At 38.0% G+C, this 16172-nt stretch overlaps 2 protein-coding genes and 2 long non-coding RNA genes across 12 annotated transcripts in view; 3 read left to right on the top strand and 1 right to left on the bottom strand.

Moving 5' to 3' along the window:
• Window positions 1–986, top strand: part of LOC149678766 (uncharacterized) — a 2264-nt gene extending 1278 nt beyond the window's left edge. The window contains exon 3 of the long non-coding RNA XR_016366143.1: window positions 676–986. This is a non-coding gene — a long non-coding RNA (uncharacterized LOC149678766). The remainder of the gene's footprint in view (window positions 1–675) is intronic.
• LOC149678765 (uncharacterized) overlaps window positions 1–13488 on the bottom strand; it is a 21530-nt gene extending 8042 nt beyond the window's left edge. Inside the window, exons 1-7 of one of the 3 annotated variants that reach the window (XR_016366134.1) lie at window positions 13306–13445; window positions 13159–13227; window positions 12932–13013; window positions 12758–12862; window positions 12147–12278; window positions 11238–12057; window positions 7524–8726 (exon numbers count right to left, since the gene is read on the bottom strand). Coding sequence is in view for 1 of the 3 variants with exons in the window: in XM_089836703.1 (XP_089692829.1) it covers window positions 7873–8726; window positions 11238–12057; window positions 12147–12278; window positions 12758–12862; window positions 12932–13013; window positions 13159–13227; window positions 13306–13352 (2109 nt within the window). In the remaining 2 variants the exon portion in view is untranslated. Of the gene's footprint in view, window positions 1–7027; window positions 8727–11237; window positions 12058–12146; window positions 12279–12757; window positions 12863–12931; window positions 13014–13116; window positions 13228–13305 lie in introns of those variants that run through there. The other 2 variants (XM_089836703.1, XR_016366135.1) reach the window with 2 other exon arrangements.
• r (carbamoyl-phosphate synthetase 2, aspartate transcarbamylase, and dihydroorotase rudimentary) overlaps window positions 1–16172 on the top strand; it is a 112414-nt gene that overhangs the window by 60607 nt on the left and 35635 nt on the right. The gene's annotated exons all lie outside the window — the stretch shown is intronic.
• Window positions 9383–16172, top strand: LOC149678764 (uncharacterized). Of its 7 annotated transcripts, none has more exons than XR_016366141.1 (4): window positions 9383–9882; window positions 11223–14520; window positions 15489–15602; window positions 15841–16172. It is a non-coding gene; the product is annotated as an uncharacterized LOC149678764 (long non-coding RNA). The 7 variants fall into 7 exon arrangements; XR_016366142.1 differs by having other exon boundaries at window positions 11223–15602; window positions 15841–15975; window positions 16079–16172; XR_016366140.1 differs by having other exon boundaries at window positions 9383–9578; window positions 9636–9882; window positions 11223–16172.

Here is a 16172-nt window from a genome sequence, read left to right as displayed (position 1 = left end):
ATAACCTAATTTAAGTCCTAAGTCTTTTTTAAAAATAGATTTTAACGCTAATTATAAACAAAAATACGACGGACAACGATAATTGAATATTTTAAAATAACATTCTGGTTCATTTTTATACGCTTAACAAGGTATTTAAATTATATCCATATTTAAGATATTCAACCTTTAAATTGATAGTGAATGTTAGGAAACAATCAAATGCGATTTTGCAGTTTTATAAGGTTTGATTGTCTAGACTGACTAACTGGTAAAAACTGAACCGTTCTGGTAAAGTTTTATACGCTTAACAACAATTTAATTAAGATTGTGCGTGCCAGTTTTAAGATATTCAACATTAAAAAGTAGAGTTCAACAATTTTCGTCTATTTGCTGTCAGTTTTCCTAGTTTGTAATCGAGTTCTGCGCGATTCCTGATATAAAAATGATAGTTATTATTTTAGTTCAATGCGGTTAATAAACATATACACTGTCAAATTAAAGATATTTAAATTTGAAGTTGAACTCCTTGTTATTATATAAATTTGTCACCATGCCCATGTGCCATCTAGGGAAGAGCAGTGTAACTAATTTATAATAATTGCTCTTTAAACCATATTTTTACCTCCTCGAGTGTCGTATGTCACGGAGAGGTTCTAATTTCAACGCGTCTGTCTGTCTGTTGTTACACCCCAGGGGACCGCGTTCGCAGTTGGCAAATCGGGGCAAATGTGTTCTCAATTTACGGACCGGAAATTTGGAAAATTGTATTCCACTTACACTGGCTATTACACCATTGCCCGTCTAACATCACCATCTTCTAGTCATTTGTCCATCCCACATGGGCACCACTCTATAGTTATTAGCTTCTATACATTATACCACACCTGGACTTTTCCCATCCCACATGGACACCAGTAGGCACTTACTGGCTTTTAAACACCACCATCATCTGGTCTCTTGTCCATCCCATATGGACACCAGTCTGGCTTCAATCACCACTATCATCTGCTCTTTAAATAAATATACTATATAATGTAGTATATATAAATTTATTACTTAGGGTCATTCCTATTTTAGAGGCCGTTTTCCATAGTGGTAAAATTTTTAGTAGGATGGTAGTAAAAATAGTAGTATTCCCCCTACGAGGAAAAGCGGAACCTATGATGGAGAAAATAGTATGAATTGCTACATTGTGCCGACTAACCATAAATTGCCGCCTTTTCCAAAATATTGCTGACTAACCATAAATTTCCGCCTTTTTGAAATATTACTGACTAACCATAAATTGCCGCCTTTTCCAAAATATTGCTGACTAACCATAAATTTCCGCCTTTTTGAAATATTACTGACTAACCATAAATTTCCGCCTTTTTGAAATATTACTGACTAACCATAAATTGCCGCCTTTTCCAAAATATTGCTGACTAACCATAAATTGCCGCCTTTTCCAAATTATTTCTCACTAATCATAAATTGCCGCCTTTTCCAAAACATTGCTATATTACTGTCTTTTTCCGTGTAAAGAGGCGCATACTTAGCCTTTCGTGAATAAACAGGAAAAATAAAATGGGGTAATGCACTGGCCTTTTAACAAGGCGTTTTAAGTGTTCTAATTGCGAGGCCAGTACAGAATGAACATGCAAAACGAAATGTTGGAATAATACATTGGCTTTTAACCTAATTGCGAGGTCAGTACAGATATGCCCTTACGTTCAAACGAGATTAGACCAGGTTAAGTTAGGTTAGGTTTAGGCGAGGCGGGTGAAATTCCATGTCGGGCCTCTCAAGTAGGCGTTGGTAGTGGCCTACTTGAGAGGCCATTAGAAAATAAACATGCAAAACGGAACCGTGTACAATTACACGCGCCTCTGAACTAAGCGTTTGTAGTGGCCTACTTGAGAGGCCAGTAGAGAATAAACACGCAAAATTAAACTAGGGACAATACATGGGTTTCTTATCTATGTTTTTATCGTCGGCTACTTTGCCGTTCGTGAATAAATATTAAAAACGAAATGGAAGCATCACATTGGCCTTTAAACTAGGTGTCCTAAGTGGCCTAATTGCGAGGCCAGTACAGATATGTCCTAACGTTCAAACTAGATAAGTATAGGTTAGGTTAGGTTAGGTTAGGTTAGGTTAGGTTAGGTTAGGTTAGGTTAGGTTAGGTTAGGTTAGGTTAGGTTAGGTTAGGTTAGGTTAGGTTAGGTTAGGTTAGGTTAGGTTAGGTTGGGTTGGGTTGGGTTGGGTTGGGTTGGGTTAGGTTAGGTTAAGTGTCAGGCCGCTCATCTTGGGGTCAGTAGTGGCCTACTTGAGAGGCCAGTAGAGAATAAACAAGCTAAATGGAATCATGGACTATTACACTGGCCTCTCAACTAGGCGTCAGTAGTGGCCTACTTGAGAGGCCAGTAGAGAATAAACAAGCTAAATGGAATCATGGACTATTACACTGGCCTCTCAACTAGGCGTCAGTAGTGGCCTACTTGAGAGGCCAGTAGAGAATAAACAAGCTAAATGGAACCATGGACTATTACACTGGCCTCTCAACTAGGCGTCAGTAGTGGCCTACTTGAGAGGCCAGTAGAGAATAAACAAGCTAAATGGAACCATGGACTATTACATTGGCCGCTCAACTAGGCGTCAGTAGTGGCCTACTTGAGAGGCCAGTAGAGAATAAACAAGCTATATGGAACCATGGACTATTACACTGGCCTCTCAACTAGGCGTCAGTAGTGGCCTACTTGAGAGGCCAGTAGAGAATAAACAAGCTATATGGAACCATGGACTATTACACTGGCCTCTCAACTAGGCGTCAGTAGTGGCGTACTTGAGAGGCCAGTAGAGAATAAACAAGCTAAATGGAACCATGGACTATTACACTGGCCTCTCAACTAGGCGTCAGTAGTGGCCTACTTGAGAGGCCAGTAGAGAATAAACAAGCTAAATGGAATCATGGACTATTACACTGGCCTCTCAACTAGGCGTCAGTAGTGGCCTACTTGAGAGGCCAGTAGAGAATAAACAAGCTAAATGGAATCATGGACTATTACACTGGCCTCTCAACTAGGCGTCAGTAGTGGCCTACTTGAGAGGCCAGTAGAGAATAAACAAGCTAAATGGAATCATGGACTATTACACTGGCCTCTCAACTAGGCGTCAGTAGTGGCCTACTTGAGAGGCCAGTAGAGAATAAACAAGCTAAATGGAATCATGGACTATTACACTGGCCTCTCAACTAGGCGTCAGTAGTGGCCTACTTGAGAGGCCAGTAGAGAATAAACAAGCTAAATGGAATCATGGACTATTACACTGGCCTCTCAACTAGGCGTCAGTAGTGGCCTACTTGAGAGGCCAGTAGAGAATAAACAAGCTAAATGGAATCATGGACTATTACACTGGCCTCTCAACTAGGCGTCAGTAGTGGCCTACTTGAGAGGCCAGTAGAGAATAAACAAGCTAAATGGAACCATGGACTATTACACTGGCCTCTCAACTAGGCGTCAGTAGTGGCCTACTTGAGAGGCCAGTAGAGAATAAACAAGCTAAATGGAACCATGGACTATTACACTGGCCGCTCAAGTAGGCGTCAGTAGTGGCCTACTTGAGAGGCCAGTAGAGAATAAAGAAGCTAAATGGAACCATGGACTATTACACTGGCCTCTCAACTAGGCGTCAGTAGTGGCCTACTTGAGAGGCCAGTAGAGAATAAACAAGCTAAATGGAATCATGGACTATTACACTGGCCTCTCAACTAGGCGTCAGTAGTGGCCTACTTGAGAGGCCAGTAGAGAATAAACAAGCTAAATGGAACCATGGACTATTACACTGGCCTCTCAACTAGGCGTCAGTAGTGGCCTACTTGAGAGGCCAGTAGAGAATAAACAAGCTAAATGGAACCATGGACTATTACACTGGCCGCTCAAGTAGGCGTCAGTAGTGGCCTACTTGAGAGGCCAGTAGAGAATAAAGAAGCTAAATGGAACCATGGACTATTACACTGGCCTCTCAACTAGGCGTCAGTAGTGGCCTACTTGAGAGGCCAGTAGAGAATAAACCAGAACTGGCCGCTCAACTAGGCGTCAGTAGTGGCCTACTTGTGATGCCAGTAGAGAATAAACAAGCGAAGTGGAACCATGGACTATTACACTGGCCTCTCAACTAGGCGTCAGTAGTGGCCTACTTGAGAGGCCAGTAGAGAATAAACAAGCAAAATGGAACAATGGACTATTACACTGGCCTCTCAACTAGGCGTCAGTAGTGGCCTACTTGAGAGGCCAGTAGAGAATAAACAAGCAAAATGGAACCATGGACTATTACACTGGCCGCTCAACTATGCGTCAGTAGTGGCCTACTTGAGAGGCCAGTAGAGATGGGGTTTACTGATTTCCGTGTAGAGACAGACGAGATTAGGAGTGGCCTCACAATAGGGCGACTATAGACACCTAGTTGAGAGGCCAAGATGTGGGGAAGTTCACTTTGGTGACATATGTTTCGTTATTTTGAGCGCATTAATAGTACAAAATGAATTTCTTTTGGGAAATTTTGCTGAGAACATTAGGTTAAATAATCAAAAACTGTTAAAACAGTAAAATCATACGAAAACGTTGCTTCTGAAATATGCCTAATGAGTATTCAAATAGAGCTGTTCATAGCATTTTCTCCGTCATCGGTCTAGCTTTTTGATCTAGGAAAAATACTACTATTTTTACTACTATCCTACTAAAAAAAATCCCACTATCGAAGGCGGCCTCGTAAATAGGAAAGATCCATTACTTAATATTCGTTAGGAATTTATATACATCATATGCATGATGCTATCTATGTATTGGTCCGGGCCCCACCAAACATTTACCAAATTCAACTTAACGTGAAGTTAACACAAAACCAACAGCTTTGGGTAAGATCACGGATAACTTTTAATTAAAGTAATAAGTGAATATTAAAAATGCACGATTTGTAGCGTCCAACCTCATTTTTACTACTTTACGTTTAAATTAATCTAAATAATAGTTAAAATACACTAATAGTAGTGAAAATTGAAGGTTTGTGGTATAATAGTGACTATTGAGCATTTTTCGGTAAAACGTTATTCCAACCACTGAAGCAGAGCGAAAGTTTGAGGTAAAATAGTGAATGTTCGGCAAGGTCCGGATCCAAAACTCCACTATGCATTGCAATTAGGGTGAATTATTTATGGAAACTCAATTTGTCAGCTAAATTAACTATAATGAACCCCGATGTTACGTTAATTTAAACTTAGTTAACGTGAAATTAACCGAAAAAAAAAAACAATTTCTTGGGTAGGAACATGGATCACTTTGAGATTAAACTAACAAATTAAGATAAAACTTCACATGGCGTTCAGCGTCTAATGTTTCCTATCTTACATTTAAAGTAATATAAATCTACATTAAAAGGCATAAAAAAGGAATAATTTAAAATTTTTGGGTAAAATAGTGAATATTCGCCAAAAAAGTTAAAAACGCCCCTAAACGTTGCAATTCCAATAACTATTGAATTAAAACTAGTATTACAAACTAAATCAATACTAGAGAAACAAAATATTCCTTAAAATTAACTTAACTAAGTATAATTAAGCTGAAATTAACCCAAAACAAAATTGTTTTTGATAAAACATCGATAACATATAATTAAACTAACAAATTAAAATTAAAACTACACTTATCTTTCACCGAGCCACCAGTTTCCTTTTAATACTTACAATTATTTAAATTGTCACTTAGAAGCATTTCTCCCATAGACGTTAGACACGGCTTCAAACAAAAGAGTTTTGGTGGACTGGCAACTTTGACGTGGACGTTTTTGGATTCTTATACCGGATGTTTCATTGAAACCCTATATCAAGCATGCTTTACAATTCCCACCCCCGTTTTTGTAAAGGGTCTTACTGAACGATGATTTAAAAGAAAATCTAAATCAAATAAGAAATTGTTCAACTACTTCATTTTCCCTTCAATCCGCCACTGCGTTCTAGTTCAATTTTGAAAAATGAAACAGTAAGTTTAAGCCCGTTAGTCTTCAAGCTTTAAACATGGACTTTGTAAGTCTAAAAAGAACCAGCAAAGACATCCCTTGCAACCAGAGAACAATCCCCCAACCCACAAAAATATGAAATATTTTGAATATATATTAGACTAGCTAAGTTCCCCGCGTTGCCCGGGTGTTTTAAGGAACTATCTATGTCGACAATAAACACTAAATAGACTTTGCGCCCACTTCTATGAAATAGCTTCGTGATATTGTCTCAATTTTCATACAACTTTCAAAATCAATGTTACGATCATAAAGTTAAAATGTTACGGGTCCAGAGTATGATGTTCTTAAGAGGCTTAATGGCTAGGGGTTCGCCGCATTACAAATCTATAGAAGACTACAATCAAACCACTTCTAAAACTTTCCCATAGTATTACCGATATTCGGAAAGAACAAGCATGCAAACCAAGAACTTTCGAAAATATATTTAGATTAAAATTTGATCACTGAGACGGTCCTAAGACAATACAGAATGCCAACTTATAATAATAAACGTATGATAACATACGTGGCAATTAGAACAAACAGTATTATTCAGCTAAACAGTAAGCAAGAATGCAACGGTAAAGTTATAGTTAGCGACAAATTTTCTGTCTTTGTTTTTCCTTTTGAAAACATTCAGTACCAGAGCCGATAACGAAGTTAAAGTAGTTAAAGGGATACTTTCTTTTAATTTCATTGCAATAAATCCCTATAAGGTTAATTTATTTCGATAGATAGACAAATAAGGATTCTGAAAATATATATGTGTTTATATTTTAGTTTAATTAATGATTTTTAAATTACGATTAAAAGATCCAAAATGCTCTTGTTTTGCGATCATGAGGGCACCTGGTGACACAGAGCCGAACCACCGAAAAACGTTACTAGTTCGTCTCTACCAATTTCTCCGTAGTGTTTTTCCTACTGGTAGGGGGATTCATTCTGTGAGCGCAGTATGATACAGATTGACGGGAATTGGTATGGCTGCACACCAAATTCTTCTACTTCAGAAGAACTACCCTCAGATTCGTTTATTATAAATTGTTCCGAATTTTCTGAATCCAAAGAATCAGAGTTCGAACTTTCATCCTCAGATTCAGGACCGGAATGATCAGAAATACTTTCTCGTCTGACATTCTTAAGCATATAAGCAGACGACGATTCACCAGGCAAGCTGACCTAGATTCTCGTTCCTACTACTTTTTACTCCTTAAACGACAGTTTTCATTCCAACTACTACCAACCAATCAGAGGCCGAACTTTACCTACGTAGGTAATGGGTTGAAAATGGTGGCCGATTTTAAATCTGGCGTTCAAAATTTCAATTTTTATTCACGTTTATTTTAATTAATAAATTTTTCTCGCGATTTCTACTGACCCCCATGTTTTTAGGGGTGGTTAATTTATAGAAAACCAATGTTAGTGTGACCAACTCAGATAAAGCCGATTCTATCCCTTTAAAGACGCAAATGACGATCCGGGACCTTTATCAAGTACCACGTTAAAACCTGAAGAAGCTTCAGACAATTCAAGTGGTAATGAAAGTTCCGAAGAGTCTAGTGGCGGAAATGGAACTCGTTCGAAGGAAAAAAAGCTCAAGCGTTTAGAACAATTTGAAAAACGTATCCCAAATTTATTATGGTTTTTTTAATTTTAGCATACTCTATGTGAATTTTATTATATTTAACATAAAATTAATTCTGAAAATAGGATTGTAACAATTGGATATAGTGCCCCAAGTGTCTCGTTCCTGAAAATGTGCTCCGCTTTTATAATGGTTTGTTACACAGTTTCGGGATATTCATTGCAGAAGATGAGAGATTATTTTTGACCTGCGTATTTAAAATGTAAATCCATCTATGCATTCATGTGACTATTACGTTTATGTACTATCACATGACATTTCTGCCTGAATCTATAGTCACACTGATCACATTGGAAGGGTTTTTCACCACTGTGAATGCGTTGATGAGCGATCAAATTAGTCTTCATTGTGCTGGCATAGTCACATTGATCACATTTGAAGGGTTTTTCGCCGCTATGAATGCGTTGATGCGTGATCAAATCATACTTCCACCTGCTTGCATAGTCACATTGATCACATTTGAAGGGTTTTTCACCGCTATGAATGCGTTGATGCGTGGTTAAATTGAACTTATGCCAGCTGACATAGTCACACTCATCACATTTGAAGGGTTTTTCACCGCTGTGAATGCGTTGATGTGTGATCAAATCATTCTTCCGCCTGCTTGCAAAATCACACTGATCACATTTGAAGGGTTTTTCGCCACTGTGAATGCGTTGATGAGTGTTCAAATTACTCTTGTCCTTGCATTCATAGTCACACTGACCACATTTGAAGGGTTTTTCACCGCTATGAATGCGTTTATGCGTGGTTAAATGGGACTTATTCCTGCTGACAAAGTCACACTGACCACATTTGAAGGGTTTTTCACCACTGTGAATGCGTTGATGCGTGGTTAAATGGAACTTATGCGTGCTGACATAGTCACATTGATCACATTTGAAGGGTTTTTCACCACTGTGAATGCGTTCATGTCTGATCAAATTACTCTTCGTTGTGCTGGCATAGTCACACTGATCACATTTGAAGGGTTTTACTTCGTTACCCATTCTAACGCGACGCCGTACACCCCTTTTATATTCAGTAGAATATTTCAACCGAGTTGAAAGTTTCTTCTTGAATTTCCCTACAGAAAATTAGTAATAAAGTATAAAAACGACACATACACCATTTACTTTTTAGTATCAAAAACACTGTAACATTCAAGCGCACTTCATAAAAAAGGGATAGTGCTAAGGCCTACGAAAACTAAGTTTTAAAGAAAAGAAACGGTACTGATCAGGGGGTTAGCCGATGAATAAACGACCGTATCAACAAAAAGAAGATGTACATCAACTGAAATGCAGGCCCGCGGAACTAGAAAGATCGTATTTTCATGTTCGACTGATGTTCGGATAATCAAATACTAGCGGATGCTGCGAGAACGCAAGTTATACCAATTTATTTCGTTATGGAACCCCCTCTCTCTTTTGTGACGTCTAGTTTCAGTTTTCACTTCCTTTCTCCGCTTGGCAAAAGCCACCCCCGAGTTCTGATTAATGTTATATTTTCCAAAGAAACACTAATCACATCTGAAGGGTTTTCTGGTCCGCGTATTAATGTGACGTTATAGATTTCATCCATACTAAGTTTAATCTTAAATTAATTTAGCCTGGGTAATTGGTTCAAATAAGCTACATCGAGGATGTCAAAACAAGAACAAAAAACTCGGTAAATTTAAGTACGTTCTGAATTAAAGAAGAAGAAAGAGGGGAATTGAGTTAAACGTTTTCAGATAAAAATCCCGGACACTTTTCAAGATAATGCCTGACTATTTTGAGTTGCATACCAGAGCCCACTTCATCGTAGCATTGCATTGAGCGCCGCATGGTTTTATAAAATCTTTTTACGACACGTATCAAACCCCCGAGATTTTTGCCAATTTTACCAGAAGTCCATTAAATTAGAACTTTTGATCTTACGCAAATCCTTCACTCAGGTATGAACTTTAAAATAGGGATCTGCCTATTTACACCAGGATTGAAATGGGTTTCAGTTTTTCATGTACATAGCAGCAATGCCAGTAGCGTATTTCATTTACCGCTCAATGGCGCTAGATAATCTCGAGCTGGGATTTCCGTTTTCCAATAACCAAGCGCTGGTTCCGAGATCTCATTGGTGGTACAGAACATATATAGCTCGCCAAACTTGTATAGACGATTAGGAGGGGAAAAGACAAACGCTAAAGCAGCTCCGGAAAAGAAGCTCATCTAGAGCAAATCGAGAGCACGGTCTCATAGCAGGTAAATGGAATACGCTATTAGACTTCACACCGAAAAAGCGGAATTAATTGATTAGCATATATCCCCCATCCTAGGGTAGGATTAGAATATGACGCCTCATTCTAGGTACTAAGAGTATTAAAGTACGAAGTGCCTATAAAGGCCCTAATTTTGGGCCCAAACAGCCCCTGTCTATTTAAGCCCAAAATTTGGGCCTAAATAGCCGGTGTCCAACGTCTTACTATATAGGCCCAAATTTTGGGCTTAAATAGCCTCTATTATGCCATGGCCAACTTAGATTACCGGTGGTAGAGGGCCTGCCAGCTTTACCCGAGCCCCATGTTAAAAAACTACAAGCAAAATGACCCCTAGTTCCGACTTTTGCCGTTAGGTGCGCTACCAACCCAGTTTTCCTCATAATGCTTTTTCTATGGGAAAAAAAAATCGGAAGCATTTTTAATATATTTACCCATTTTCTTCATGGCCGAATTTTAAATGAGAAGTCAAGTAAGTTTTAATTTATATTTTGAGACCAATTTCATAATTTTCCGTCCGTTATTTGACGAGTAATCAACATTCAAAGTTGGGGTTGTTTTTGAGGCGGAGAAATGCGCCATTTAGAGTTAAGCCTCGGTCTTGAAGGAAGTTTACAGTAAAATTTAGTGGCGCCGTTGGACGAAGGCTTAGGTTTTCCGAGAAATTTAATTTCTCCGCCTTAAAAACAACCCCAACTTTGAATGTTGATTACTCGTCAAATAACGGACGGAAAATTATGAAATTGGTCTCAAAATATAAATTAAAACTTACTTGACTTCTCATTTAAAATTCGGCCACGAAAAAAATCGGCAAATATATTAAAAATGCTCTTAAACCGAGTCCACTTCCGAATTTTTTTTTCCCATAGAAAAAGCATTATGAGGAAAACTGGGTTGGTAGCGCACCTAACGGCGAAAGTCGGAACTAGGGGCGATTTTGCTTGTCGTTTTTTAACATGGGGCTCGGGTAAAGCTGGCAGGCCTTCTACCACCGGTAATCTAAGTTGGCCATGATTATGCAGACAGCTATTTAGGCCCAAATTTATTAGTATAGTGTTTCTAGTTAGCTATTTTAACCCAAATTTTGGGCTTATGTAGTCCAATACCGCAGGTGTATTCATTAGGCCCCAAAATTGGGCATAAACAGACTTGGGCTAATTTGGCCCAAATTTTGGGCTAAAATAAAATAGAACACATAAAGTAATAGGCTATTTAGGCCCAAAATTTGGGCTTAAATAGCTTACAAAATCATATACACTATTTAAGCCCAAAAGTTGGGCCTAAATAGAAGCAGCCATTAAAGTATAAAATGACTTTCCGAACAAGGCCACGATGTATTACCTTCGAAATTCTTTGGAGCGACATCTTCACGCGTCTCCAAGTTGGACACCAAACTATTACTTTCAACTTCAACCGGAACTTCGGGTAAATGGCTTCTCATTGAGATGGAGGTCAACTCTGATATTTCACTTGGGTTACGTCCTAGTTTAGGTACACACACTGGAACAGTCGATGACCTCGGATCAGCAAACTTCCGCTTTCGCAAGCGCAGTTTCATAGTTTCACTTAGTCTATCATAAGTTTTCCTCGCATCTGTCAAGGTGATTCTGGATTGTTTATCACCGAGATCGTTTTCTAGGGCTCCTTCTAGAGAATCGATTTCGACATTTGCGTCAAGATGATTTTCGACTTCAACATTAAATTCTGGACCACCAAATTTCCGAGATCGAGTTGCAATATCCTCAGTTTCTCCCTCAGTCGAGACACTTTGTGATTTACGATAAGGATCATCGTTAATATTAATATTGTTCTCGAGAGGTTCAGGTGGCGAACAGCTTTTTGTCGTTGATGTGTCAGGGGATATTGCGGATTCGTTTTCGACCTCGAGGTTAGAGGGTAAAGGCGTGCGTAGAGGCAAATTGTTACTCGTAATTCGCGTTATAAGCCCCTCATTTTCAACCTTTTTCGAGGTAATTTTAGTTACGGTGTTTGTATCGTGAACCTCCGCAACATATTGACACTCAGAAACAGTTGATTCTTTACACGGAATGCCTTGGACAATTGGAAGGGTTAACTCCTGGCCATTACTTCCTGGATCATTTTCAACAGGTTCAGTTTTCACGTAGTCATCGTTTTCTAATTGATGTACTCCACATTGCTCCTATTTTTTTAAATAATTAACAATAGTTCTTAAACTAATTAATTTTTCAATTGACCATGAAGATGAAGAATGTTCCATTAATTCCATACCATCAGATCTTTGATCCTCCTTTCCAGCTCTTTTATGAGCCTATTGAGTCTTTCAATTTCGTCAACTTGCTTATTTATCGTTAATGAAGTTCTGATTCTCTCTTTTCCCATTTTTGAAATTTGAACATTACACTAAACAAAATAAGATTCCATTACAAAAGTTAATCTTAAGGATTGCTCTAGAGTTTTCCGTGTTAAGAGAGGATGAGGAGAAACTTTCATTACTCTTTCAATAAAGACTTATCCCCAGAAATTTCACACACTAATATCAAATTCCCTGACTTTTCCCTGACCTTTTCAGCCCATTTTTAAATTCCCTGACTTTTCCAGGTTTTCCCTGACCCGTGGCAACCCTGCAATATTCTTGGGACTTTCTTGGCCTGAACGTATTTTAAAGCAGGGAAGTAGGGGGATCAGCAAAAAATTCCCTTAGCTTTGAGCCAATCATGATAGGGACTTCACCAAGGACCTTAATTATTCACCCACCCCATAGTGTTTGGTTCTACTTTAAGGTACAACAGATTCGACCACTCATCCATTTAAAATGGTCCCCTCATATTTTTGCGATTCATTTCAAACTACTTAAAAAAACCCTATGCTTTGAAAAATACCTTGGCTTCCAGTTCCCTGATTCGATCATCCTTGGCTTTTACTTCTTTGATCAGATCATCTTTGCTTAAGTGATCATAGTTAAAATTTTCCTCATCTTTCATTTCCTAAAAATAAAGTTTCCTTAATTTTGTATTTTCCCAAAACAGGGAACATTCCAATAATTTCGCAAATACCTCTTTTATCGCCACCCTTTGAAGATTGACCAAACTCATTTCGGAATTTTGTAAAGAGAGTTTGTGAAATTGTAAATCTTCCCTAAAATAAAATCATTTAAAAAAGAACAATTAACAAGAAAGGTTTCAAGAAAGATCTATTTCTTTTCAAAGTATAACAGTTTCGATATTGTTGGATCCATCACATGCCCTATTGACATCCAAGTCGCATTATATTCTTCACTTACCAGCTTAAACGTTCGACCATTACACGACAATCTTTCATAAAATCCATCATGCTTCTTAGCACAGTTTCCCTGTTAAGATAACATATGTAACATTTCAATAATAAAAATATGGCCATAAACACAGATTTAGCGTTAACAGTTACTCACACTGTTCCGTTTTTCGTGTCTTTGGGAGAAAGATTTTCCACTTTCATTATGAGCTTTTCTTCAATTCTTGTACATGGAAACTCACTTCAATAAGAGCGCAATTTCGCAAGAGAGAGAACGTGTAGCAGACAGGTTTTTACTAACGGCCGTGGAAAGAAGCAGTCTCGGAAACAGGCTGGGAAATAGCACACTTCCTCTGGTCCAAAACCAGTTTATTAATTGCTTGGACTAGTTTTTTAATTGAAGAAGTGGGGCTTACTGGTCCTCGGGACCAGTTTATTAATTGCAAATCTATTGGAGAGCAAAGGCTGGGACCAGTCCGGAGACCAGTTAAATATTTCAGATACTAGGGGGGGTCACTGGTCCAAAGGACTAGTTTAAAAAATACCCTTATTTCCCAGCCTGCTCGGAAATAGCACACTTCCTCTGGTCCAAAACCAGTTTATTAATTGCTTGGACTAGTTTTTTAATTCAAAAAGTGGGGCTTACTGGTCCTCGGGACCAGTTTATTAATTGCAAAGCTATAAGAGAACAAAGCCTGGGACCAGTCCGGAGACCAGTTTATTATTTCGGACCCTAGGGGGGTCACTGGTCCCAAGGACTAGTTTAAAAAATATCCTTATTTCCCAGACTGGAAAGAAGCCTGGGAAATAAGGATAATTTTTTAAACTAGTCCATTCCATTGCCGCCTCTATTGTATACAATAGTGGCGGCAATGACTAGTCCTTGGGACCAGTGAACCCCTAGTGGGTACGTTCAGTAACGAAAATCTCAAGGAAATCGCTGTTTTATAAATTTTACCATAGTACTTCTCTTAGTTACCACCAGGTTATAGCAAAACGAACTACTGTTTACATCTCACACTCGGAACTTTCGCATCTTTAAATTTTACCCCACAAACCGAAAAGCCGAAGCTAAATGTTCTTTAGAATGTTTTAGCAGACGACGCATAGGAGGATTGCTACTATTTTAGAATTTTGGGGTTATTCGGGAAAATTTTGGCATACATAAATCACGCATGTGTATTGTAGGACTACAATACAGCTCCGTGCATAAATTTAGGGTTAAATTGTATCCCCCATTAAGTGGCCAAGTTAAGCAACACTAAAATTACGCGGAACACCATACAGACGACATAAAATTTAATACAGAAGAAATCATACTGGGAAATAGGAATTTCCTTTAAACTAGTCCTTGGGACCAGTGACCCCCTAGGTAGGATTGCACTTTGCGATACCCCATCAACTAACTATGGTTTCTGACTAATTAGACCACGGCGAGTTCGAAACAAATAGTGAAAAAATTCTAAACCCGCCGCAAGTTAGTTAAAATTTTAAAATTGCATGTACTTACCACCATTAAGACCGCTGCGCGCCTAAACGCGTTCTGCACTCAATCTTGAAAAATTACAGGAGGGGGATAAACATTATAACAAGGATTCGCGACGACATAATTATTTTGGAAAAGGTAAAATATTAGTTTAGAAGTAAATGAAGCCAAAGAAGAATATTTTGGAAAAGGCGTAATATTATTTAGGAAGTAAATGAAGATAAACATAAAAAATTTGGAAAAGGAGTAATTGTATTTGGGAAAAATATTTCAGAAAAATGCTTCATTTACTTCTCAAACACTATTATGCCTTTCCAAAATATTGTATACATTTATTTAGTTTTTCAAATAATATCACACCTTTTCCAAAATATTGTTGTTTATCTTTATTTGCTTCCCAACCAATATTTTACCTTTTCCAAAATATTGTCGTTTATCTTCATTTACCTCCAAATAATATTACGCCTTTTCCAAAATATTATTGTTTATCTTTATTTACCTCCCAAATAATATTACGCTTTTTCCAAAATTTTGTTTTTTTATCTTCATTTACTTCCCAAATAATATTATGCCTTTTCCTAAATACTGATGTTTACATTTAGTTAGTTGCGGTCTTAATGGTGGTATAACATGCAATTTTAAAATTTTCAAAAATTTTTTTGACCAACTTGCGGCGGGCTTAGAATTATTTTACCATTTTTTTCGAACTCCCCATGGTCTAATTAGTCAGAAACAATTGTTAGTTGATGGGGTATCGCAAAGTGCAATCCTACCACCCCCTAGTTTGCGAAATAATAAAATGGTCCCCAACACTCCTCATTAGTTTTCCTATACATTTTGCAATTAATATACAGGTTTTGGACAAGAGTTATCGTGCTATTTCCCAGGTTACTACTACTACTAGCCACGCTCCTTGGCCACTTGGCGGGAAACTCAAATATTTTGTTTGGAACAGGCTTCGAAATATGGTAGGCATACTTGGAAACTTTGGAGTCTTGAATAATTAAACTTGTCTCAAGGACCAATTCCCTTTAAGTTGGGATTTTAAAGTAGTGGTTGGGACCAGTGAGGATCGAGGTTTGAATTAAAAAGTAGTCTAATAAACTGATTTTAGACATACGGACTTGCTGTACTTTAAAGTCAGATTTGAACATCTTAAAAATCTCCTTTAAAATCCACTATTGCTCAATTTTCAAGTCGTTAAAGCAAATGACCGCTCCTGTGGTACCCCTAACATTCTGGCTGATCTTCTATAAGTAAATTTATCTTGCCAAAGGCAGGAGCCAATCAGAACTCGTCCATGAGGGCGGAGCTAAATCTACCCTTTGCTAAGCTTATAAGGTCTGTCACTTTATCCCTCGATTATGGCATCATCTAGTGGCATTTGTTTGAACTAAACCACAGCCAAGACTTGCTTTAAAACGTTTTATTATAAATTTTTTAGAAGAAATTCAAGGAAGCAGGCGAAATGATAATTCCGTTTATTTTTTCTCTAAAATGTGTGTATTAAACAAAATAAACCACTGTTTGCCACCACA

Source organism: Phalangium opilio, unplaced genomic scaffold (genome assembly GCF_054372755.1).
Source record: "Phalangium opilio isolate 3A_F unplaced genomic scaffold, DU_Popi_V2 ptg000042l_1, whole genome shotgun sequence".
NCBI lineage: Eukaryota > Metazoa > Arthropoda > Arachnida > Opiliones > Phalangiidae > Phalangium > Phalangium opilio.
Note: the sequence above shows the minus strand (reverse complement) of the source record. Positions and strands in the feature narration are given on the sequence as shown.